The sequence below is a fragment of the Moschus berezovskii genome, chromosome 1 (genome assembly GCF_049115385.1).
Source record: "Moschus berezovskii isolate FMDL1 chromosome 1, NW_MosBer_1.0, whole genome shotgun sequence".
Classification (NCBI taxonomy): domain Eukaryota; kingdom Metazoa; phylum Chordata; class Mammalia; order Artiodactyla; family Moschidae; genus Moschus; species Moschus berezovskii.
Genome location: NC_142460.1, coordinates 100,401,804 through 100,428,992, shown reverse-complemented (window position 1 = coordinate 100,428,992; position 27,189 = coordinate 100,401,804). Strand labels below are relative to the sequence as shown.

General features: G+C 40.2%; 1 protein-coding gene across 8 annotated transcripts in view; it reads left to right on the top strand.

Moving 5' to 3' along the window:
* The window catches only part of LPP (LIM domain containing preferred translocation partner in lipoma), a 772,586-nt gene that overhangs the window by 722,776 nt on the left and 22,621 nt on the right, over window positions 1-27,189 (top strand). For all 8 annotated transcript variants that reach the window (XM_055408177.2, XM_055408186.2, XM_055408120.2 and 5 more), the window contains one exon: window positions 23,845-24,023. In XM_055408177.2, the coding sequence (XP_055264152.2) occupies window positions 23,845-24,023 (179 nt within the window). The remainder of the gene's footprint in view (window positions 1-23,844; window positions 24,024-27,189) is intronic.

The following is a 27,189-nucleotide window of genomic DNA, read 5'->3' as shown; positions in this document are numbered from 1 at the left end:
ACTGGAGTGGGTCGCCACCTCCTTCTCCAATGTGTGAAAGTGAAAAGTGAAAGTGAAGTCACTCGGTCATGTCTGACTCGTAGCGACCCCATGGACTGCAGCCTACCAGGCTCCTCCGTCCATGGGATTTTCTAGGCAAGAGTACTGGAGTGGCTTGCCATTGCCTTCTCACCTTACCACCTGGAATTGCAGAAATTGCTAATTGTAGAATTTTAAGCACGATAGTGGAAGATCTTTGTGTCTTCTTATAGGGTGTTATTTTAAAGCCAAACTAAAAGATATATACTTTATATAAACATGAGGATTTTCTAAATTAGATTAAAGTGACATGGTTAATAAGTAAAATAGTACTTAAGAAAATAGAAAAAGAAATGACAAGTCTTCAACCAAATAAGTGGAAGGAGGCTGTCTCTAAGTATCTACTTAAATTACATCTTATACATGAAGTAGAGGTGCTGAGTTTGACAGACAGGAGTTCGAATTGTCCAGAGACCTGTGTTCAGAAAGCTGCTCTGCCCCTCCTCAGGAATGTAACTAGCCACTTTATCTCCAAAATTTAATGTATCCATCAATAAAGTGTTCTGGTTGGACTGGATAATCCTTCAGCTCTTTCATTTTAGCGATCCCTCTCTGGGCTCTAGATGGCTCATCCTTATTAGTCAGTCCTGGGATTTCACTCTTTTCACCTCTGTAGTGAAGTATCCAGAGCATCAGTGTTCAAGAAATATCTCTGGTCCCTTTTCTTCTTCCACGCCCCACATGTACCTTTTCTAGATTTGGAGCACAGAGAAGAAACGTCTGCAGCTTGCTGCAAGAAAGATTTCCCTAAAAAGTGTTGGATCTTTCAGTTTTATCTGTTTGTCAAGGTCTCAGTCAGTTCAGTTCAGTCACTCAGTTGTGTCCAACTCTTTGCAACCCCATGGACTGCAGCACACCAGGCTTCCCTGTCCTTCACCAACTCTCGGAGCTTGCTGAGACTCACGTCCATCAAGTCGGTGATGCCATCCAACCATCTCATCCTCTGTCATCCCCTTCTCCTCCTGCCTCCAATCTTTCCCAGAATCAGGGTCTCTTCCAATGAGTCAGTTTTTTGCATCAGATGGCCAAAATATTGGAGTTTCAGCTTCAACATCAGTCCTTCCAATGAATATTCAGGACTGATTTTCTTTAGGATGGACTCAAATACTATTAATTTGTAGGGTTAATCGGCGATATCATACTTTGTTGTATTTTATATCATGCTTCAGAACTACATTGTGGATTTTCCTTTCTGTCTTTCTCCCAGAGAAAGGACCATGTTCTTGGTGGTGACTTCTTTTTTTCCTCCTGTTTGTAGTAATAGCTGTGTCCTCTGAGTTTAGGTACCAGATAGGCAAAGTGCTGCCTACCTACATTTCAACCAGTCCTGGGCTTATGTTATTCACTTGACAGTGTCTGTTTTACTTCAGAACACAGCTTATTAAGACCTTTTCTTCTTCTCTTCACAATTCATAGAAAAAAAGGGGGGTCTTTGAAACACAGTCATCCTCCCTATGGGAAATGCTTTCTATGAATTTTTTATTTCAAAGGCAAGCTTTGCTTCACTTTAAGAAATGCTATCTATCTTTAGATTGAAATAAACCAGAGGGGGTTGAACAGAGAAGGAGGATATTTTTCCAGCTTCTCTCAAGTCAAAGTAATATAATTATTTTGGATACCAAGGGAGTTTAGAGGTTAATATATTTACCCATATATAGTGAAAAATTCAAAATTCCATCTCTAAGCAAAAATGGATTTGGGAAGTATCTATCATTTTTATTAGCCGTCTCCTTGGGTGTATCTTTGCAGTATATCAGACGAGAAAGAACATGGACTTGCAGAGTCAGAAAGGCTAATTTTCTGATCTTGGCCCAGCTATATTCCAGTTGAACAACTTTTGAAAATCACTTAACCTCTTTAAGTTTTGATATTTTTATCTGTAAATTGGGAATAATAGTCTCTATTTTTCAAGGTTATTTTGAGGTTCTTAGATAATACATATGAAATTCATGGCACCTGAGGCATGAACCCAATAAAGGTGGTAATGCAATTACTTTGGAGTTGTCATTTCTGCTGCTTCTCATTATAATATCAAAATTAAAGCCCAAAGTTCTCATCTCTAACTTTAGAACTTCCAAAATGAAGTATAAATTTCCTGTGCATACTCACAGAGTCTGAGACCTTTTAATTATTGCCTTATATCTTACCAAACTGTGATTAGATCCAGCAAATCATATCTTAAAGGCCTCATGCACGCCCTTTTCCAGTGGAGGACCGGGACCATTCTGATTAAATCTAAGTGACCACTCTCTGTGTGCATTGCAGAGATAATCTGTCCTTATGGCTAAGTTCTTCTGATGGTGCTGCCGATGTTTAGACAGCCCAGAACCTAGAAATCATTGTCGTGTCACTAGAAAATGTGGGGAAGGATGGTAAAAAGTTTGAGACAGATTAAAACTTTCAATAAGTTTGAAAGAGGATTAGTGAATTAACAACAACAACAACAAAATCCATACTATAAAGTAAATTTTCACTTGCAAAAGACACATCGTTTATCTAGAATTTTGAAATGGTTCTCTCTTCGGGTTACTGTTTGGAGAGCTTGTGATTTGTTCTTGAAGGAACATGACTGAGTGAGAAGCATATCTAAGCAGGTCTTAGAGACAGTTTCTTTCATAAATTTCCCCAGCTATATATGCCACATTTCCTTGACAAGAACACTGTTAAAGGAGACAGTGTGCTGTGGAATTCAGAGTAGTGACAGGGGAACCAAGAACTCTCACATTTGTTGTTTTTGTCAAAGACTGACTCAGTGACCTTGGAGCAAGTTGATTCAAATACAAGGTGAAGAAGATCATGTCTGCCATGAGTTGAGAGCTCATCCCACAAAGATGCCACATGACTACAAAATGTTTATTACTGTGCTTGCCTCAGATGAGGAAAATGGTTACAATTGCTGCCCACACTTCCAGGTTATTCCTTTTGTCTCCTAAGCCCAACTTTTCTCTACGAATTCTAGCCTTTACTAAACCAGAGGAGGGTTCACATTGTTAACCTCAACAAAATCAACTTAAAACTTTTTTTGCATTTGAGCTTTTATTAGCAAAATCACTCTTATTGTATCCCTGTTGTTTTGTATCAGGCACTGTGCTGGAGATGCAAAAGATGAGTAAGACTTGGTCCCTTCTCAAGAAGTTCAAAATAGGGTGAAAGAGATCAGCGTACACAAAACCAGCATGCAGTGTAAAAATGACACAAGAGTACACTTGTAGATATTTTATGGATGAAGAAAGAGGTGGCAGCCAATTCTGCATGAGAAGGACTAACTCAGGGAAGGCTACAGAGAAGAAGGGCACATCCGGCTGGAGTCTGACATTGTCCAGGTTGAGGTAAAGTAGGATGATCCGTATAAAGAGACACCAGCAGGGATGTACAGGGCATGTTCAGAAGACAAGAAGCATCTGATGTGGCTGGAGTGTAGGTTGCAGAGGAAGAATGGCCGTGTCCAGCCATTCAGAGTTGCAAAGGTTCTTCTGATGCTGCAAGAGGTTGTATTTTTGTGTTGGCATGGGGTGGGGGAGTCTTTCTGTGGTTTCTAGGAAAGACAGAGATGGGATGTTGTCTGTGCTTTCGAAATCCATTCTGACAGGTAACACAGGTGATCAAACTGAGTAGGGCAGAGGTCACACACTGGCTACTTTCATATCACATTCCAGCAGATGCATTTTATTTGATATACAAAAGATTTTTTTTAAGTTTTACCCAATTTCAAACTTTTTAAAATTTTGAAAAAGTCACAGAAAAATCTAGATTTCTTACTTCTCCTAAAAATCAGAATTTCCAATTTCTATCAAGTAACAATCAGGTAGAAGTATCTTCATCAGGGGCTGGGACCTGCATTCTGCGATCTACCAGGGTGCACTCCAGTTTATTTCTTACACCCAAAGCATGTCACTCACCAACAGTGTCTTTCTGGGTCTTGTATTTGAATATGGGACTTCTGGAGTAATGCAAACCTGGTGTCAGAAGGGTCCTTGGTGGATGATATTATGGTTGGACTGCCAGGAATGATGAGAACCTGAAGAGTGTGCAGGCAGTGGGGTGGACAGGAGGACAAGGATGCACTGACCGATCGCTTAAAAGTCTGAGGGACGAGACCGAAGTGAGATCAAGGAAGACTCTCCAGTTTTTATCTTAAATGATAAGTGCGTAGGAATCCCATAAAATCAGAAACACAGGTGGAATAGAAGGCTTTGGAATGATGGCAATGTATTCAGTGTGACCTTTTGCAGTTCAAGGCTTTGGGAAATATTGCTAAGTCTGCTGAACATAAACTTATCGGTAGGTAGCCTCACTGGTACTGTGCTGAAAGAGGATAGCTTACCATTATGCCCTGAGCTTTTTCATTGTCTGTGTTACACCCTGTATCTTCAACTCTAACAAGTTGTCAGGCAAATATCTGTCCTTGAAATCAAGAGAACAAGTAAGGAAATGGGGATGTACCAAATGCCTAAGAAACGGGTCATGTAAAAATGCAGATTGAAAATGGGTTACAGACATTAGGTAGGATTTCTTAGGGCAAAAACAAACAAGAAGAAAATGTTCATATAAGACATGAAACGGAGCCTGGAGAGGGTAAGAGAAGTGAGGCTCCTGGGGAAGCAAAGTGAAGGAAATTCTCAGGCACTCTCAGGATCCTAAATATGGGCACCTCCTTAAGTCCTGCTCCCTCTATGCCTCACTTCCTTCATCTTAGTTATCGCCCTGATAGGGAGATTTTGAAAATAAACATCATAAATATTTATGATCATAAATCATGAAATGTTATTCTCCATTCCATGAGAGTTCATGGGCATTGATTGCAATTAATCCTTTGAGATTAATAATCTTATCTAAGTCTCATGTATCTCTCTACCGAGGAGTGATGCAAACTCTAGGTTTAGACCTATGGGTACTATTAAAGCCTTAGGTCTTGTCTCATGAGTTTCCAGGTGGGGCTGAAACTGGAATATCATTAGAATATTCAGTGATAGGCATTTGCTTGATAACTGTGTATACTGGCATTCTTCACCAGATGGATTCCTGTCTTCCAGTAGCTTCCACTGATAATGATGGAGCTTTCTTACAAATTTTGGAGAGTCAGTCACTAGCAGATCAGGGTGTCAGGCTGCTAGAGGAAGGAATTTGTTTGAAACATTAGGACTGGATTATTTATTTCCTTTAATAGTTTTATTGAATAAAAATTGGTATACAAAGAACTGCACATATTTAACTTGTATAATTTGTTGTTTGGACATATGAAAATACCCATGATACCATCATCACAATCAAAGTAATAGATACATCCAATGAGTCCCAGTTTCCTCATGTCCCTTTTGGTTTTTGTTTTTGGTTTTTTTTTTTTTTGCCTTGCCTTGCTCTGTTTTTTTGTGGTAAGAACATTTAATATGATATCTGCCCTTTTAACAAATTTCAAAGTAGTAGTACCACATTAAAACTACAGGCATTTATGCTATAGAGCTGATCTCTAGAAACCACTCTACTAGAATAACTGAAACTTGCTGTATACTCTTTGAATAACCACTTCCCATTTCCCTCTCTTCCCTGCTCCTGACAACCACTATTATATTCTCCGCTTCTGAGATTTGACTATTTTAGATATTTTATGTAAGCGGAATCATGACTATTGGTCCTTCTATGACTGATTAATTTCACTTAGCATGATGTCCTCCAAGTTAATGCATATTGGTGTGAATAGAAGGATTTCCTTCTTTTTAAACCTGCATCATGTTCCATTGTATAGTGTATGTGTGTGTGTGTTTCCACATGTATTCCATTTATGTATACATATATTTTTTTCCTTATCCATTCATTTGTCAGGGGACACTTGGATTGTTTCCATATATGACCTAGTGTGAATAGTGCTGTAGTGGACATGGAAGTGCAGCTGGCTCTTTGAGATACTGATTTCAATGTACAATCTTTTCTATACAGCATCTCATTCGGTCACAGAGAAAGTGGTATAGACCTTAGGTGTCATCCAACCTCTTTCTACATACATAAGAAAACTGAAGCAGAAAGAACATGGATAACAACAGGATCACAAAGCAACTGTATTAGGATTAGGTTCAGCTGGAGTGACAGAAAGCAGTGATGCAAGAAGACAATGTCCATTTCTCTCTGCGGAGGGAAGTAGGAGCCCCAGGACAGTGGTCGGTGAGGACCTAGTCTCCTGATGGGCTCCTTGACCACACTCAGTTTGTGGCTTCTACTGGGGGACCCAGATGGGGGCTCCTGCATCTCAGTGCACTGAAGCCAGACTACTTCCCTCTGAGGACACTTCCATTCCACCTTCAAGTCTTCAACCAAACTTACCTGCACGGAAAGCTGAAACATGTACTTTTTATTCTGAGCAGCTGTGTACCTAGCTTAAATTGGGACTTTCTAAAGAAAGATGGGAAGAGCAGTTCTAGGACAATAACTATCAAGGCACACCACAAGCTAGGGACACTTTGAGAACTAGTATTCTGTTTCCTGACTCTAGAATTTTCTCATAGAAGTTCGATCTTTAATTAAAGCCAATAGACCACTTTGAAGATACAAATTCATCATCTTATGTGTCCATACAACATGCAGTGTTCTCCTTTGCCTAAGATATTTTTGTTTATTAATCCTAGGTTTTGGAGACAGGAGTCAGGCAGACCTGTGTTTAATTCCTGTGTGCCACTTTATGACTTTGAGTGCATATGGGTTAAAAATACGTACTTCAGTGTTTTCTTCTCTAAAATAGTGATACTGTTTTATTACTAGTATTGTTTTAAGAATTAAATGGGATAATATTCATAAGAAGACCTAACCCAGTGCCAAGTAAGGAATATGTGCCTAGGGCTGTGGTGTTAGTTCCCATCTCCTTTCTCCTTCCTTCCTCAGGTTTCCTCTGAGACCATCTCAATTTCCTAGGAAGTCTTCGCAAGGAATCTAAATCCTTAACAAACTTTTCTCCGTATACTCACAATAGATTTGTTTAGATGCATTGTCAGTTCTTTTTTGCACTTTTCAGACAATCTTGAAAGATCACAAAGATCTGGCAGTGTCATAGAACTTTTTAAAAGTTATGGATGCCTCAGTCGGCCCCAGAGATAATGATGAAATAGGTCTGGGAGTGGCCTGGGAATCTTTAGTTTTTAAAGCTATCGATGTGAAGTGTTAGTTGCTCAATCGTGTCTGACTCTTTGCAGTCCTGTGGACTGAGGCCCTCCAGGCTCCTCTGTCTGTGGAATTTTCCCGGCAAGAATACAGGAGTGGGTTGCCATTCCATCCTCCAGAAGATCTTTCCAACTCAGGGATGAGTCTGTGCTGTCGTGTTGTAGACAAATCAATATGGTAGTAGATTGGACTAGAGAGAAATGGGGAGACTGAGAGGCCAGTTAGTGGTTACCTAGATGAGAAGTGATGGAATAATAAGGTAAAAAATGGGAGAGAGAGGATAATGGGTGGAATTTAAATATTTAGTGGGAAAAGTAATAGAACTGGGTGCCTGATGGGATGTAGGAAGAAGAACTGATTTTGCTGTCAAATATCTTTTAATAGTAGCAAAACTGTAGCTCTTGAAATTTATCTAACTTGAACTTACTGGTTTGAGGTAAAGGATAAGAGGAAAACATGTAAAACATGATCATTAATACTACTAAAAATTTTTGTTATCTAGAACAATAACCAAAATCCAACAAGAGAAAATATAAAAGGGACAACAGTCAAATCTTATTCTTAGCTTTAAAAATTGACTCTGCAAGTACATATGAGAATCATTTAATTTGACAGATGTTCATGTAAAAAAAAAAGACTTATAAGGGAGGCAATTTGACCCAAGATCAATAATAATAAATAGGACAATAGCAAAGTAAATGCACTCTTTGGCAGCACTTATATGAAAAGGAGTGTGCAGAAGAGGGGAGACAGTAGTTCCCAGAGTGATGTGTTCATTCCTGAGCTCCACACATTGAAGGGAACTTGTGCAGAGGAGGATGCTCAGGAAGGTAAGATGACAGAAATCATGTCCCATAAGTAACTGTTGAAGGAATCCAGGTGTTTATCACAATAAAGAGAAAAATAAGGGGAGGGACAATTTGTTCAGTGCTCTAGGGCTGTTACATAGAAAAGGCAACAGACTTGTCCTGAGAGGGCGGAAGTAGGATTAATGAGGTAGCAGGTATTTAAATTGAAATAGTAAAGAATATTCTGACAATCATACCTACTGGTAGAATGGACACCTTCTAAGACAGTCTGCTGTGACCGGACATGACACAAGCAATCCCAGGGGCTGGAAAAATGTTGATTTACTGAGGATGTTACAGAGGGAATTTATGGATCAGATTGACTGGGACAGATGGTCCCTAAGGTCATTCTCACTTTAATGTTACTCCATGCTGTATATGAAGTTCTAGTCCCTTAATTTTTTTGATAGGACAGTTAAATAGATAATTTGTCTTTATTAATTGATGCCAGCACTAAGAGAAAGCTTCTGTCTTTTCAAATGTAGAGATGTTAAGGATAGTACTAGAAACTTTTGAAGAAAAAGAATTCTATACATATATTCCTGTACCAATTTATTCTTATGCTATCAGTGGGAATAACAGTAGTTTTCCAAATTTGAAAAACATATTATACCCTATATGAAAGAGGGTTTATTTTGCTTTCATATGGTTTGAGCATTATTGTTACTTAGAATGCCCTAGCTGAATAAACCTAACTGGCCTCATAAAGTTATAGGACATTAATTTATGTGGCCATGGTCTGACAGTTAATATTCAATTCATTCAAGTACTTATTCAATAAACAGTCTTTTACATGTTTCATTCACCCACTTTAGCACTAGAAACATAGTTTTAACTGCTGTATTTGAAGAACTCATAATCAAATATGGAATCTGTGCTTATGTTTCAGTTACTATGACTACACACCTAACCACTCCAAAACTTATTGCTAAAAAGAACAATCATCGTTTATTATCTCTCACAGTTTAGTGGATCAAGCATTTGATAGCCTCTCAACTAAGTGATTCTGGCTAGGAGTCCCTCACAAGATTCCTGGGTTTGAGTTCTTCCACAGACTTTCTCACCTATATATCTGGTACCCAGCCTGGGAATACTTGAATAGCTGTTCTGGAACAACTGGGATTCTTCAGGCATTCCCTCTATTTATGTATAATCTCTTCAGCATGGCAGCTTCTGAGTTGCCAAGTTTCTAACTTGGCAACTCAGGGCTTCAAAAGTATGTGTCTCAAAAGAAAACCGTATCTTATTTTATGAGTAGCACTGTGTGTCATACAGCATCATTTCTACCACATTCCATTGTCCAGGAAGTTACAAATGTCCTCCCGGGAATCCTTGTTCCCCTGATGAGCTGTTAGGACCACATTATAAGAAGAGTGTACGGGATGTGAAATGTGTTGATGTCCTCACCTTTGGAAAGTATGCTTTGTCATAGCATTTCCCATAGCACACAAACAGGTCACACTCTACACAGAGTCCCTGCTATAATGAAAATATGAACAATGCTGTTAAAGAACAGAAGTGTAGGGAGATGATCAGTAAGGCAGGGTTCATTCATATGCCCTGGGCCCTAAAAGGTGAGCCATCACATTTGTTAAGAAATGCTCCAGGCAGAAGCAACAATGGATGTGAAAGCATGCAAGAGCAAGACATGTGAAGTATTAAACAGTTTGGATTGACAGGATCAGGACTCTGTTGGGGGAATGGTAGGGTGCTTGCCAGAAAGGGGAGGAAAGACAATATCCTGAAGGGCCTTGAGTGTCAAGTAGAAAAGTTTGGCACTGGGGAGCAGTGACTGGCTTTAGAGCACAAGCTTATTGAATGATGCTCTTGTGTAATGTCTTCCATCCACATTCTTTCCTGCCTTTGATAGTAAACATATCATCTCTGTTAAAGTTTGCTTCCTAGATTAAACTGAACACAGACTCTAAACCATCAAATCATTTTAGATTTTTTTTTCCCACCACAAACAACTCTAGGATGGCATGCATTTGAACAAACTCAAAGTGATTTCACTCTTCTAATTTTCAGAGCTTTTGGCTAGATGCAGAGTGAGAAATTCATACCTTTTTCAAGTAGCGTGGGTTCTTTTTTTCTCCAATTCCTCTCATCCATCTGGTTCTCTGGAGGTCTTGGAATCCAGGAAAGTGTTAGTTCACTGTGCTGAAATCCAAAAAAGACTGCTAAACTGTGAAGAGAAAATTTGCATTCCAGAGACACTGAAAGAGTTAGTCCACCACCGTTTTGCAGCAGCAAAAACATCTGTCTTCTCTGTCCTTTTTGTCTTTCACAGTACAGAATGGAAAACCCTGTACTCGGTATTTCTGCCATCCTTGCCTACTTAATGTAAACCACTTTTGGCACTGTGGGGGTGGAAAGAGGAACCAAAATGTGGAATTATTTTATTTCTACTGTCAGAAAATATTACAGCCAAGATCCAGTTGAAGGGAAGCACGTCACTTCACCGGCTCCCCTTTGTACTCTTCAGAAGGTCACGTTCTTGTCCACAGGTGCCAGAGCCCAGTGTTAGATACACACACATCCACAGTGCTCTTCTCAGAAGGACACTGCATGGTCACAGTCATGATCTTGGCATGTCATCATGGCCCTTCTAAGCTTCGGTGCTGTCTTTTGTCTTCCACTGGCAGAAGTACAATTAGAAGGGCTTGTTTTCAACAGAAGCCAAATCATTGCCAAATCTATTCAACAGATCTCTAGAGAAATGAAGTTAGCTCATGGCCCTCTGGCTGTTCCCCTTGCCACTCCCAAGAGTTAAAGGCTTAAAGTTTTCTTTCTTTTGAAAGAGGAGCAATTTTGGTTCAAACAATTTTTTTGTCAACCCCAGAAGTACAAGGAGAGACCTTCTGTGACCCTGGTTGTTTGGCTCAGACCACTTGTGGCTTGTTATAATTTAGGAAGTAATTGCAATTCATGAAGCCAGGTAGAAAATAAACATCTTGGCAGAGCTGAGTTTCAGGCAGCTATGAAGGGAACTAACACGTGAGCAGAATGGTATTGGGAACATTTCTAGTCTCTGCTTGCAGTTCTTGATTCTAATGGATGATTCACAATGGATTTAATTCTGATCTGAAATGCACAGGCGGGCAGTCATGGCTGTGTATACTTGGAGCTACTTAAAACCCAGTTTTAGAGTTTACCCCTGGATGGGTCAGTTACCCATGGAAGACAGACATTAGAGTAAAAAGAGTGTTGTCCTACCTACCATATTGTGTAATTAACCTCAGATCATTTATATACTTGGAGAAATTTGTAGCATTGGTTTTTCTGAGTGATATGCTCTTGCTGAGATAGAACCATGGAACCCACGAGTTGGAAGAGACCTTAGATGCTAGGTAGCTGAATGTCAGTTACTTTTTTTCATCCAACAAATACTCAAGTGTCTGTTAGGTGTTAAGCACTGCTACAAAGGCTGTGAATGCAGCTGTGTATCCAACAGACTGGTGGGGAGATAAGCACTATGTCAGCAACTGAATGCAGGACGTGATACCAGGTAGAGATGAGGAGTATGAAGAAAGTAGCAGGATCATGAGCTAGAGTCTGGCTCTGGAAAGGGGGCTGCTTACATACAGTGGTGATGGAAGGCCATCTGAGGATTATGGTCGAATTTCAAGTCTGGCTGTGAGAATAGGTGTTATTGGGTGATTCTGGAATATTTATTCCCAATCATTAATTTATTGATTTAATAAAATATTTATGTTTCTTCTATGTGCCAGTCATTTTTCATTGAACTGGGAATGAAACAGTGGACAAAACAATGAGCCCTGCCTTATCAAAACTTTCGCTCAGCCTCTAAACAATCACAGAATTTCAAGGGACCAAGAAGTCTATTAACTTAAATTTCTTATTTTATGGGGCTTCCCTGGTGGCTCAGACAGTGAAGAATCCTCCTGCAAGTTCAGGAGACCTGGGTTCCATCTCTGGGTCAGGAAGATCCCCTGGAGAAGGGAATGGCTACCCACTCCAGTATTATTGCCTGGAGAATCCCCTGGACAGAGGAGCCTGGCCGGCTACAGTCCATGGGATGCAAAGAGCCAGATGTGGCTGAGTGACTTTCCGCTTCTCTTGTTGTATGGGTGAAGGAGTTGAAGCCAGAGACACAAATGCTTTGCACACGCGTCCTGCCAGTGGCTCAGCTTTGTGGGACTAGAGCACGCCCTTGGCTTTGGGTCATTTCTCTTTGTTACTGTACCATGCAGGGTTTCCATAAACATCTGTTTTAACAATTCCAGTTTCAAATAATGCTGGCCTTAGCATTGGGACCCAAAGATAGCTATTTTCCCCATCAGGGCCTCCTGTCTACTCTAAATTAAAGATCATAGGATTGAGAATGGTTAAGAGGGTACCTCACAGGCACAAGTATCAAGGGCTTTGTTGGGAACCCTGACAGGTATATCTGTGATAAGGTACATGTTCCGTGAAGTTTCTCTGTATACCGTTAGTACCAGATAATTGGTCCATCACTTATTAGGTGTTCCAGGTATATAAAAATATAATAATAAAAATATATGTTGAAAAAAATAAACAAGAATGAGAGAAAAAAAAAACATATTTCATTTTCTCAAACTCAGTATGCCAGTATGCATAGGGTTGTGGATGTCTGTGTATGCGGATCATATTTTCTTCTCTTCAGTAATAAGAGTAATACATTTTAGCCTCTCAACTGACTAAAAAGAACTAATAATTAGAGTCTATCCTCATGTGGAACAGTAATTTTGCCCAGAGAAAAGAACTTTATAACAATATTTTTACATCTGTTTACATTCTTAAAAATGCATCTTACATTTCTTATCTCACTTAATTATCACAATTCTGAGAGGTAGACTGGACAAGTAATTATATGTCATTCTTTAGATGAGAAAATTGATACTCAGATCATGGAATTTTGTCCAAGATACTGTGAAATTCTAGCTACTCTGCAAAGCATCTGCCTCAGTAAAACTGGTCTGAGTGTCTATTAATAACCTCCGTTTACAAGTTGCAAATGTCAGACATTATGAAAACTGGACCTAAGACACCATGGCTCCCCAGGTGGCTCAGTGATAAAAAATCTGCTTGCCAAGAGAAGAGACACAGGTTCAATCCCTGGGTTAGGAAAATTCCCTGGAGGAGGAAATAGCAACTCACTCCAGTATTTCTGCCTGAAAAAATCCCACGGACAGGGAAGCCTGACAGGCTACAGTCCATGGGGTCACAGAGAGCTGGACACAACTGAGTATGCATGCATATGCAAGACATCATGCCATGTTGCTGAGTTTAGGATTAGCTCCTCTGAGTTACCGGCCAGAGAACCTCTATTACAAACCAAGTGTGAGACAATCTTGTTTTGACAGTTGCAATAAACTCAACCTAATGGTTTTCCATTGGTAATGTAAATAATCGTCAATAATTAATCAGCAAGAGTTGTTGTATTCTTGTTGTTCACAAGGGCCAGAATACCAAAGAGAGGGTTTGGTGCTCCAAAAATCACCTAGTGTGGGGTTTGGAAAGAATACTGTATAGAAACCAAGGCAATTGGGTCCTGACCTTAGCTCTTTAACTAGTTTTCATTAGGCAACCAACTTCCCTGAATGCAGTGTCCTAGTATATAAGGGGAACAAGTTGGACAAGATGATTTTAATAAGTTTTTCAGGCTCAAGCAAACTGCATTTTTGAAAGGCTATAGCATATCAGTTTGCTAAAGATTGATATCTGTGTTTAATGTAATTAATTGCCTTTATATGGAACTACATATTAATAACAAGATATAGGAAAAATCTGTTAACTGGAGGACAGTGTAAATTAGCAGAATGAACAACTTTGTCTTTGGACTTTAAAGATAGAGGGTCAAATCTGACCATGTTTATAGTCATCTGACATATAACAGGGAAAAGAATTCTACCATTCTACTCACTCTGAACGATTATTGCGGAGATCGAATGAGGCCCTGATTGTGTAGTTACTTAAACATAAAAACTCTACCAAAGCAAGATGTCAGTTTTTATTTTGAGAGTATAAAATGATATAAATTACTTTTATGAAGAACTAAGTTATTTCCAGGTTTGGGATATAAAAATTGTACGTAAAAGTGAAAACAGCTCTTCCACAAAATTCTCATGGACGTAGCAAGGAATCTTAGAAATCCAAGAGCCCATTTTATATTATTGTGTTGTCCAGTTGTCCTAGAGTATCATACAAAGAATTCCTTCAATAATCCATTTCTTTTAGTAAAGATATAAAATATAAGAGATTGATGGTGAAGCCAAAATTAGAAATGTAATACTTACATATAATAGTTTAATTAAATGATCAAAGAATGTCAAATTAATTATGTATATTCTAGTCCCCTAAAATTGATAAGAATTAAACAAAACTAGCATTTATTATACAACCAGGCTCTATGTCTTATTTTCATATAAAATGACCTCATTTAGTTCTTACAGAACTGCAATGTAAATGTTTTCATTCTTGTATAGTAGATGAGGAAATGGAGGCCAGAGAGGTCAAGAAAATTGCCTAGAAAATTCAAGAAACCCAGGTTTCTTGAACCTACCGATAATTCTCTTACCTCATATAGCAGAGTCTTCTCTGATTCCAGAGTTAACAAGTCCTAACAGACTGTACCTTGATGATGTTGTAAAGGCAATTCTATCTATCTGACTTAGCTTAGAATGAAAGGAATTCTACTCTTTCCTCCTCTCGCAATACTCTCAATGGAGTACTGTGATCTTTTAATTTTGCTCCTGGCATAAAGGTCTAAGATGCTCATGAGTCCCAGCTCCCCCATCATATTTCTCAAGGGTTAGGAGACGTTCAAGATAAGTGTTTTTGTTTTGAAAGAACCGTGTTCCATAAAGGCTATACATTTTAAGGTAAAATAGTACCTCTCTGGACCTGAAGGTAGAGACAAGCTAAATGCCCTTTAGTGGAGTGTCTTTTTTTAATTCACTAAAGCTCAGATTGTAATCCTAACCCCAGTGCTTCAGAATAAACACCAGGGCATTTATTTACTTTGTGAAGAATGTGATTTGTGGCTTATGGTAAAATTGAATAAAATGATCTAATTGTCTGTTTTTGTTCTTTCTGTTGGCTTTTTCCCTTGTGGTTTTGAGACACGTTTCTTAGTTTTAAATCCAATTTATTTAGTCCAAATAAAAACCAGAAAATCTTGTAAAAATTGTTTCCTCTAAATGCTGTTAGTAGTCACATGTTTTGTTTACGTTAGTTTAACACATAGACACTCATCTCTGGCAGTGTCGAGTTCCCTTTACCAATGCTGCCCAATGTGCTCATTTTGTTACAATACTCTTCTTGTGGAATGAATTTTGTCTCAGAGTAGGCATATCTGGGACTTACATAATGAAGACTTTTGTTTTAACACATTAATTCCAAAAACTTATGATGTGTTTTTACCCAAGAGCCAACTCAAGTCGCACCTACAATAGATTCCCAGAATCATACATCACCACCCATTGCCTTCTCCCTCACCATTCATAAGTAATTACTCTCTTCTGTGTTCCCATCACATATTACTCATTCCTCTGTGATAGCAATTTGTTGTGCCCTTTGCCTCCAGTCAGTTATTTATAGAAGTGTCTCCCTCGCCCCCCACAGTGGGAAATTCTGAGGGTAGGGATGGTCTCTTTGTCTGTTCTCTCTTCAACTGTACCTGCCAGGATGTTGAATGTTTTGTCCTATTCTTGAGGCTATCTGTAATGCTAAATTAACGGGGCAGACAGCTTTGCTCATCAGAAAATCATGTGAAAAGTTTCTTTAAAAGGGATTTATAAGAAAGTGCAGGTAACATAGGCACGGGATGCAAAGAGTTATGCTCAACCAAAGTGACAAAAATAAGAACGCTGAAGTTCTTTAACTGAATTTTCAGTGACATGTTTCATAGCTGTCATTTTGTGTGTGGAGGTAATGACATCAAAAGAAAATACATCTGAAGGAATTGATGCCATTTGCTAAACTGACTCAAAAATTTTTCTGTTTTGAAAAAAAATTAGAATTCTCATCTATCGAGCAGGAATTTTTATTCTAATTGAAAAATCACAGTCATAGGGTAACCATTGTTATTTTCAGTCTTTTTGAAACACATATTAGATATAAACACTGTAGAGATTTAGGTTAAGATACAGATATAGGTGAAAGACATTGGAAAACGCAAGAGAACTTTCAATGAGTAATGCATGCCTTCCTGGGAGGCAGAGCTGTTTGATGGTTATATACTGTGGGCTTATTTGAAAAACTAACAAGGTAAAATGATGTCTTCATCTGTGAAGGAAACTGAAAAGTACTGTCATTATTTGGGAAGCCTTGACTACCAGAATCAAGAATAAGTCTTTATTCCCAAATTAAGGTAGATAATATAATTATTTGAATTTAAATAATGTCAGTGGCATCTCAGTGAAGCTTGCTGAGTCATAGCCATGTTCTCTTCTTACTGTACCACATTGCTATTCTGTTGGGAATACCTACTCTTAGGTTATGCTTTCCAGTCTTTTTTACATCATGATTCATGTGAAAAGTGATGGCCTTCATTGAGCACACTGGAGTGAGCAGATGAGGCTTCTCCTGGCCCCAGGTAACTACCGTTCAGGGACTATAAAACCTCTGGCCCCTTCTGACCCTTCCAAACATGGGACTCCTGGGCCCCATTTGAGGCACTGTGTATATTAGCCTGCCAGTTGAGAAGCTTTGGACTAGAGAGTTGTTTTGCATTATTAAATAGATTGTATTTCATTTTATGTCAAGTATCCAGAGTTTGCTTATTCATGATGAAACTAATATTTATAAAGCATCAATTGTGGCCAAGGATACTGTTGTAGATGCTAGGTATCCAACAATGAGTTTTCTGTCTTACTCTCTGGGAACCGATGAAATTGACAGTAGACAAGCTGTCTTAAGATCGCAGTGTGTTTCCTCTCTTTGTTTTATATGCATGTAGCTTGCAGGTCACCTGCCTTTAATTTGTAATGTGGAGTATGTCAACTGAAATATGGAATAGGTACGCTGTGATGTAGTATTGGGGTTATCCACTGGATGGAGAATTAGACCTGTCCTCTAATTACATATCTTCCACTAGTTGTTTTCCCTTGCTACCCTTTAGTCTTCTGAATCTGGTAGTTGGGACCAGATGGATGGGTTTTAATCTGTACTGCATGTACCACCCCCCAACAGGCTTCATCCTCCCCTCTCTCCATCCAGAAGTGATTTAGGACTCTTTTGGATATGCTTCCTTGATAAATTGCTTCCTGAACAAAGGATTGGGGAAGAGGGGACAAGTGAGGGGAGTTGAAAACTCCAGGACCACAATAATCTCTAAAGACTTTTAAAAGTCTCATATTTTCTAGCTCTCCTCATTTCTTTCTTTTTATTCTTAGCTCAGCAAGACCAAAACTGTATCTAGAACATGAGATGTCACCCTTCTCTTTCCAAGAGTCTCTGTTCCAGTATTGCTTTGGTACCTAAAAAAAAAAACAATAAAGACTGAATATAAGATCACATTTTAATTTTATGAAATGAAAATTTTAACATTTCTAAATGACAGTACTTTATAGCCTTCCAAATCTTCAAATACTTATGTCTCTTGATTTAATCTGCAACAGGGAACACACATACACCTAAGGAATATATAAATTTTAGAAATAGTCTTTTCTTCATCATTTTAACTAATAGTCAATGCTTATGTTACCTGTATCCTTCATTTGTATTCAGATGATTCTTCCAGCTCTTCTGCCTGTGAATTAAAGAAGTTATTTATATATTATCCATTATCCAAGGATAGAAAAGATACAACCAATTGTCTCTCTCATTTAAAAACAGTTACATTTGGGAGTTTTGTGTACAATATTTGTTGATAATTTTATTTTTATTTTCACTTTTTGCTTTTAATCTCAATTGTATTGCCATCACTTCAAAAAGGTTTATAAGCTGTGCCTTTTAGCAGTTAAATAATTTCTTATTTTTTTCTGCTACTCTGACATCTTCTCTCATTAGCGATACTTTCATTTGAGTAACTACTTAAAATATTTTCAAAAATTCCTTAAAAATCTTCAAACAAGCCTAGGATTCTTTGTTGGCTGTGCTGGTCTTCATTGCTGTGTGGGCTTTTCTCTAGTTGGGGAGACCGGGAGCTACTCTCTAGGTTGTCGTTCTCAGGCTTCTCATTGTGGTAGCTTCTCTTGTTGCATAGCATGGGCTCTAGAGCACAAGCCCATTAGTTGTGGCTCACGGGTTTGTTGCTCCAAGGCATGTGGGATCTTCTCAGGTCAGGGATCGGATATGTCTTCTGCGTTGACAGGCAAATTCTTTACCACTGAGCCACCTGGGAAGCATCCTTTTACACCTGGTTCCCTCTTGCCTGATGTGTATCATGGACCATGCAGGCCCTGGGCAAAGATGTTTACTGTTTTGGATACTGTAGTGCACTGCCCAAACCCCCTATTTAACCTGAAATAAAGGGAACACGCTCATCCCAACATCTTTCTTCCTCCTTGCAGGCAGACTGTATCCATTTGATGGCAGATGTAAGGGTATAAACGTCCTACCCCCTAGCTTCAGGGAAAGACAATTTTGCACAGTTGTTCTAACTCCAGAGTTCTCCATGAAACCGTCAGAAACCTTTATTATAACTGCATCGTAGTTCAATTCCTCCCTCTCTCCAGAGGCTGCCTGTTCTCTCGCATAGGTATGAGCTCAAAGACACTCTTCAATAACTTCTTTTGTGTAAATCTCTGTTTCAGAAACTGTTTCCTAGGAAACTCAACCTATGATTATGGCTCCCTACCAGAAGAGCAGGGTGGCCACTGTTTGGTCATGGTGTTTGACATAAACCTTTAAATCAAGGACATTATTATATTCAGTGTAATAGAAGAAGCAAAATGCAATCCAATAGGAGTAGAAGTGACTTCTTTTTCTTGGAGTATAAAAAAGGGAGAATTAGGAAAGATTTTGCAGAAGAGATAACGTTAGAGCTTAACTTTGGAGAATGAGTAAGTATTCTCTAGACAAGGAAGAATGTGAGTAGTCTGGGCTTGTAAAAGAACACAGCTATTAAAGATGTGGCAGAGAGCTCAGTGTGGCAGCTAGCAGGTGGGGCCCATGGGAAAGAGCAGTAGCGATGGGTCCAAAGTCAGGTCATGAAGCCCTCTACTCATTTTTAAGGGCCTTAGGCTGGAGTGTTCTCTTCCTTCCTAACTCCTATCTGTCAAACTTGATGCCCCTACTTCACAGACAAGAAGCAATTTGAGTAGACACTGAGACACACATCTTCTGCTTGTTTGCTTGAAGACTTGTTATTTCTTTTTCTCTTTTATTATATACAATTTTATTTATTAACCGTTTCATTTATAGGCTTCCCCAGTGGTTCAGATGATAATCGGCTGGCAATGCAGGAGACCCCAGGTTTGATCCCTGGGTTGGGAAGATCCCCTGACAAAGAGAATGACTACCCACTCCAGTATTCTTGCCTGGAAAATTCAATGGACAGAGGAACCTGGCAGGCTACAGTCCATGAGCTCATAAAAGTTGGGCATGACTGACCAACAAACATTTCATTTTAACCTAATTTAGAAAAACTTCTATAAAATGTGTATCTTTTAGTCTGACTTTAAAATAGCCTTCTATAAGAAGACACGAAGGTCTTCTTCTGTCATGCTTAAAATTCTACCTTTAGAAACTTTTGGAATTCCAGGTGGTAAGGTAAAGTAAAGGTTAGAGAGTCCAGGTATCTGACACACGAACCCTTGTTTCAATCCCTGGATGAAGGATCATTCAGTTGTTGTTAGTATATCTCTAATAATGGAAATATTGACCTATACCTGTATTTGTTAATACTGATATATCAGGGCTTCTCTGGTGGCCCAGATGGTAAAGAATCTGCCCGCAATGCGAGAGGTCTGGATTTGACTTCTGGGTTGGAAAGATCCCCTGGAGGAGTTCATGGCAACCCACTCCAGTATTCTTGCCTGGAGAATCACCATGGACAGAGGAGCCTGGTGGGTTGCAGTCCATGGAGTCACCAAGAATCGGACACGACTGAGTGACTATACTGATATATCACAGAGTAGTAAAACTGCAGAGCTGAAATTAGTCACTGTTTTGCAGATGAGAAAACCAAGGTCTAGGGAGGAAAAATCATTTACTGAAGGTCATACAGTAGGAGAAGGCAATGGCAAGCCACTCCAGTACTCTTGCCTAGAAAATCCCATGGATGGAGGAGCCTGATAGGCTGTAGTCCGTGGGGTCACTATGGGTCGGACACGACTGAGCGACTTCACTTTCACTTTTCACTTTCACACATTGGAGAAGGAAATGGCAACCCACTCCAGTGTTCTTGCCTGGAGAATCCCAGGGAAGGGAGAGCCTGGTGGGCTTCCGTCTATGGGGTCACACAGAGTCAGACACGACTGAAGTGACTTAACAGCAGCAGCAGCAGCAAGGTCATACGGTAGTGTTGACAAATCCAGAGGGACAATTTATCTTCTTCATCCAGCAGCTTTGTGTCTATGTGACTACAGAATTAACTCATCAGATCCTTATCTGAATTATTGGGAGTCAGGAACCTGGGGTACCAGCCCATCTTCTACTCCTAATCATTTCCATGACTCAGGTCCCAGCTGTGTCAGTCTTCCAGGTCTGTTTTCTCACCTATGAAATCAGAGGCCTGGACTAAAGGAACTCCCAGAGTCCTCCTCCCAGACATTTATACAGTCTATCCTTTCTCTAAGAGAAGATATGTCTAAAGGTCCTGGTGGACCAGTTGGAGACTAAGAGACGAATACAGTAAAGGGAACTGGCTCAAGAGGGTTCATATGTCCTCAACCATTCGCTAATCCAAGCTTCTAGTCAGATGCATTCTTGGAGCTTTTATTTTCTGATCTGGGGGCATTTTACTGCAGTCTCACTTTAGGAATATTTTACATTTTCTTTTGTAGCAGAAATGTTCCAATTACCTGCCCTTTAAACTTGGGCCATAAACTCTTTCCTTAGAAACTGACTCAACTTTATATGTTGCTGCTGGTTTTGAGTAAATGGGCTGAATCTTGCAGCCAAGCCTCAATGCAAACAAAAACATTTTCTGGTCAAGCATTTTCTGGTTTGTTCAACTCCATTACAGGGTTGGCTTTAAAAAAGAAAAAGTTAAAACCCACAGAAGAGCAAAACACAAACCCTGGGAAGACAGTTTCCAGCCACACTAACTCAGATCACCAGGGCAGAAAAGAGCCAGGGCCTTCATTGTCCAGACCATCGTCATCTCCAGACTCTCATCTTGTGTTCTTCTGCTATTTTAATTTCACCACTTCAAAATGGGGGGAAATGGGTTAATAGTTTCCATGAGTTTAGACTGTGACCAGAGGCATACTAAGCAATTTCAGAATCTCCAGCAACCACAGCTTGGAGGAGAGAATGGTGATGCATTTGCCGTCCTCTGGATTCCAGAGTTAGGGGACTCGGGCCAGCACTGTGATGCCAGAGTGGGATGTAAACAATATTCCTTCCTTCATTCTTTTTGCATATGTTCATCCTAGGATTCTTTTTATTCCAGGTAGTATGCTGGGTGAAAAAGTGAAAGTGTTAGTCGCTCAGTCATGTCTGACTCTGTGATCCCATGGACTGTAGCCCACCAGGCTTCTCTGTCCATGGAATTCTCCAGGCAAAAATACTGGAGTGGGTTGCCATTTCCTTCTCCAGGGGATCTTACCAACCCAGGGATTGAACCTGGGTCTCCTGCATTGCAGGCAGATTTTTTACCATCTGAGCCACCAGGGGAAAAGTATGGGGCAAAGAAACATTCTTAAGACATAATCCCTGCCTTAAAGAATCTCAGTATAGTATAGGAAATACCCATATGTGCAAATAATTATAATACAGTGAATACTGTAAGTGCTATAAGCAACATGAATTAAGTCCTTAGGAAAGGGAGAAAAAAAAAAACAGTTTATTCCAACTGAAGTTACTGAAGAAGGCTTGCCTAGGGAGATGCCTTCTGGTCCATACTTGAGAGGTCAAAACAGCAAATTGTGATTCCTTCTACGCATGACAATGCACAGAAGTATGGAAGTTTCTCATTGGTTTGAGCAAGAGTAGCAGTCTGAAACATTAGGGAAATCTGAGCCTAAAACAGGAGATTGCATGTCAGGTGAGGGACTAGCTCTTTTCACAGTGAGGAGCCATAGAAGTTTTTCTGGCAGGAAAGCTACTTAATCACATCTGTGTTTTAGAAAGGAAACCAAAAGTCAGTATGAGGATGGGCAAGTGTTACAGGAGGAGAGAGGGAAACAAGAAGCCAGGCAGGCACTGTTGCTCTAGTTGTCACCAGCACACCATTTAAAAGTTCCAGTGGTAAGAAGGAAATATTTCTTCGCCATTTCCACATCCCTTCCAGTTCTGCAGTTTTCTAATCAGATCCCTATCCCAGGTTTATTCTAGATTGTAAACTCATGGAGTCAGTCCAAACATCTCAGTTGGAATATTGCATATTACATGTGAAACTGTTGTCTGGTAAGAGCATACAATTCTAGGCAAGGATGGAAAGTTAACAACTAATTTTATCAATCTTTCTGAGTCCTGACTCAATAAATGATATCCATTTTAAAGAGGGGAGGAGGATTTATTTTTAAAGCTGAATATATTTTTAAAGCCAAATAAATTTGACTTTCTTCATTTCTCAAAAGTGAAACCCTCTAGGTTCAACAAACCCTCTAGACTCAAAACCTTCTAGGTTCAACATTTCCATCAAGAGTTCACAGCACTAAATGTGGAGATGGTGTTTGAATCAAGGTTTTAAATGATCAAAGCATCATTGATTGTACTGATCTCTCATTGGGTTCTATAACCAGCATGCTTTCTGTGTGTCTGGGTCATCAGAGAGACCACCGTAAAATGTTAAGGTTAGAGTGATCCTGGTAAGATTTTGATAATTAATGAAGCTTTAGAAGTAATAGAGAAGTATTCTTCCAGTGGAGAATCCAGATTGTGTAGTTCAGAGATCAACCAACTATGTGCTAAGTTACTTCAGTCATGTCTGACTGTTTGCAACCCTATGGACTGCAACCTGCCAGGCTCCTCTGTCCATGGGATTCTCCAGGTGAGAATACTGGAGTGGGTTGCCATGCCCTCCTCCAGGGGATCTTCCCAATCCAAGGATTGAACCTGCACCTCTTAGGTCTCCTTCATTGGCAATCGGGTTCTTACCACTAGCGCCACTTGGGAAGCTCAACTATAGCCATGGCCAAATCCAGCTTGCTTTTGTAAATAAACTTTTATTAGAACACAGTCATGATCATTTGCTTACACATTGTCTGTGGCTGACTTCCTGCCACAACAGCAAAATTGAGTTGCTGTACAAAGCCAGAGGGCTTCCCTTGTGGTTCAGTGGTATAGAATCCTTCTGCCAGTGCAGGAGACACAGGTTCAATCCTCGAGTCAGGAAGATCCCGTGGAGGAGGGTGTGGCAACCCACACCAGTGTTCTTGCCTGGGAAATCCCATGGACAGAGGAACTTGGAGAGCTACAGTCCATAGGATCTTAATGAGTTGGACAGACTTTAGCAACTAAAACACAAAACACATCTGCATGGCCTTAGAAGAGCCACTTGATCCATCTGTTTCATTCTCTCTCTGTAATAAACACTCTGCCTTTCTCCAAATGCTCTGTGAAAGCACATGAGCTCATATGTTCTGGAACACTGCTTGTCATGCTATAAGTTACTATGTAAATGGAGCTCCTTACATCCCAGCCTAACATTGGCATTTTTTCTTTTCCTCCCTAGAATACCCTGGAGCAATGCAGCGTTTGCTCCAAGCCCATCATGGAGCGAATTCTCCGAGCCACAGGGAAGGCTTATCATCCTCACTGCTTTACCTGTGTGATGTGCCACCGCAGCCTGGATGGGATCCCATTCACCGTGGACGCTGGTGGCCTCATTCACTGCATTGAGGACTTCCACAAGTAGGTGATCTACTCTCCCTTCTGCCACCTGATGGTCCTCTTGGGATCTGGTCTTACTGCCTGACATATGGGCTACTCTTCTTTCTCCAAGCTATAGAATCTCAGGATTTGGTAGGACCTAGAAAGAAGTTATCTATTCCCTCCTCCAGTGCAGGAAGTGATATCAAGTAATCTGTGTGGTCCTCCAGCATGGCCTCTGCTTCAAAGCTTCCCTTGGGCTTATCCATCACATGTTTGTGTCACCTTAATTGTGAGAAAGTTGAGTCAGCCACAGAACGTATTACTGGAAAGAGGCAGGATCACAGGGTAGCTCTCCCTGGCCTAAACGTGAACAAGCTGTGTGCCAGTGGACAAATTGCCCAGTTTTCGCTGAGCTCTTCAGTTTGTTCATTAGACCAGAATAGTTTCCCATCCAAGACAGCCTAGGGTTCTCTCTAGAGCCGTGTCTTTTCCACTCTGCATATAGGAATTTGTAGGGGGAGAACATTTAAATTGTTCAGAGAACAATCTAGCCCCTCTTGCTAAAGCAAGCCTCTTGCATATTTGGAGGTGGTTTTATGCCATTATCAACATATACAAACCCTCCCCTAAACTCTTCCCCCAGGTCTTCTCTTCCTCAGAATATTTTCTAATCTTTTGAGGACAGTTAGAAAATAGAACCTCAAGATCAAGATCACTTAACTGATGGGCCTGGAAAAATGTATCCCCAGTTCCTCACTTCTCTCCTTTGTAGAGTCCTCTTTTATTACAGCCGGAGTGGTCGTGAAAATTGTATAGTTTTGTTTTTTGCTTATTCTTATTTGACCAGTTTGTTGGTTGATCACATTTGTTGCATATTCCCAGGAACGATATGACAGCTCTAGGTGTGGTTTATAAATGGCAGACACGAAAGTTTTGCCCAGCAAACACAAGAATCATCTGAGGCTTGCAAAGAGATGAACTTGTATGGCTCACCAGTTTGGATTCTATTGCCCTCCAAATATACAGTCTTGTGGGTTAATTTTCATTGCTCTATTGTCAACAACCGGGAGGTACTTGCCACAAGCAGATTGGGGACCTGAGATTCATATTTTAAAAAAAGAATTTCCTGACCACTTTCCAAATAGCAGAGAAAGTGAAAACCTCACCAAAAGACGTGAGGCTGAATAAATTAAAAAAAAAAAAAAAATCCAGAGGCAGGAATTCTCAACCTGAATTAGACAAGGAAGGGCTGGCTCACTTTGAAAGGGCAGTCACAGCATAAATTGTACTTCATGTTATTGATATTTTTAGCTTCTAATTACACATGGAAAAAAAACTTGCATCTATTTAAGGGAAGTGAAAAGATACCAATGGGGACTGCATTTCTGTCACTGTTTCTCTCCTTTCTTAGACTTACTCTAATCCAAGAAAGACTGATAGATATAATCAGAGCACACATGTTTCTGTTGCTGGAAAAGACTGATATGTTATACCCCTCAATTAAAACAGGAAGTCAATTCTGACAAATGTAAGTTTATATCTATGCCATTTATCTTTCATTTCAAGGAGTGGGGAGCATAATTAGAGACTTGTGACTGGTGACATGTGTGTGGGTCTGAACACTCCAGGAAGGCACACTCAAGCAATTAAAAGGGAAAAAGAATCCAAAATCCCCCAGTGGTCCCCACCATCACTAATTCAATGGGAAGTTAAAATGCAAACTATTCAAAATAATGTTGTCTGTATGATTGACAGGTATACAGGGGGAAAAGTTTTTGCTCTTTTCCCCATTTCCAAAAAGAAAAATAAAAGATATATTTTAAAGAACTCTGTTTCTGGGTCTTGAAAGACTGGAACAGAAAGCAGCTGTAAGTCCAACGCCAGGTAGACATCGCATGGTTCAGGAAAGTGGGTTACAGAGAGGAGATGCAGCTGCCTTCTGCAGATACTTAGTCATTCTGAACAGATCTCCCATTTGTGAGCTTCTAGGAAATGCCTTTCCATTCAATTCAACCACATCTATGAAGAGCCCTCTCTGTGCCTATTACTGTGCTAAGTGCTAAAGGAAAGAAATTGCATAAGTAGAAATTTGTAGAGAGAAGCCCCAATCAGCAAGGATTTTGACAGGAGGAAGGAAGAGAAGAAGTGCAGGTTATGTGTGAGATCAGGCAAAAAAGACTATGAAAGTGATGAGGTGAGGCTCAGGCAAGGGTTTGAGCTGTCAGGGCCAGAAGAGATTACTGGGACCTGAGTAGACTTCTGGAAGCAGAGTGTTTTAAATGGGAAATGCAGATTACTTATAGAAGGAACGGCTCAGGCATTAAAGAAGGGCACAGAGTGAAGAATGGCTTCTCTGCATTTAAGGAAGCTCTGCTTGGCTGTAGCTAGAGCAGCCTGGGAGTAGAAGCTGAGGTGCAGGAGGCCCAGGAGAAGGGATTTATCTCCCCTGCTTAGAATCCTGTCCTTTAAACTGGTGCTTCCCAAACTTGAGCATGCTTACTGTCACAGATCTTGTTAAACTGCAAAGTTTAGTTCAGGAGATCTGGAGTCGGGTGTCTAAGATTCTGTATTTCTGACCAGCTCCCAGGTGGTCTTGGACTGCAGTCTGAGTAACAAGCTTCTGAAATGCTATTTTTAAAGCCTTGCTAATGGGCCGTCCCCTCCATAACCACCTTCAGTCAGGGTTGGCCCGAATCCCCCATCCTGTTAGGCAGAAACTCTTTCCCATGTGTCATTTCAGATGACTGCTCAAACTAGTTTCCTGGCAGACTGCCTGTATCCCACCCTCACCCCCAACACACACCCATACACACCACACACACACAAACACACACAGACATACTCTCCCATTTCACCTAAATGGCCATCTTTCAAGGCCCAACCCAATTATCATCTAGTGAAAATTCCATGGACAGAGAAGCCTAGCAGGCTACAGTCAATGGGGTTGCAAAGAGTCAGACACGGCTGAGCACAGCACACACAAAGAAGCTTCCTCTGATCTCAAACTCTCCCTAGCTCCGTGTTTGAATTTAGATCTCTTTCTCTATGTTTTATAGTTCTGTAAATCCACTGTAGATAGCACTTCAGTTCAGTTGAGTTCACTCACTCAGTCGTGTCCGATTCTTTACGACCCCATGAATGGCATCATGCCAGGGCTCCCTGTCCATCACCAACTCCCGGAGTTTGCCCAAGCTCATGTCCATTG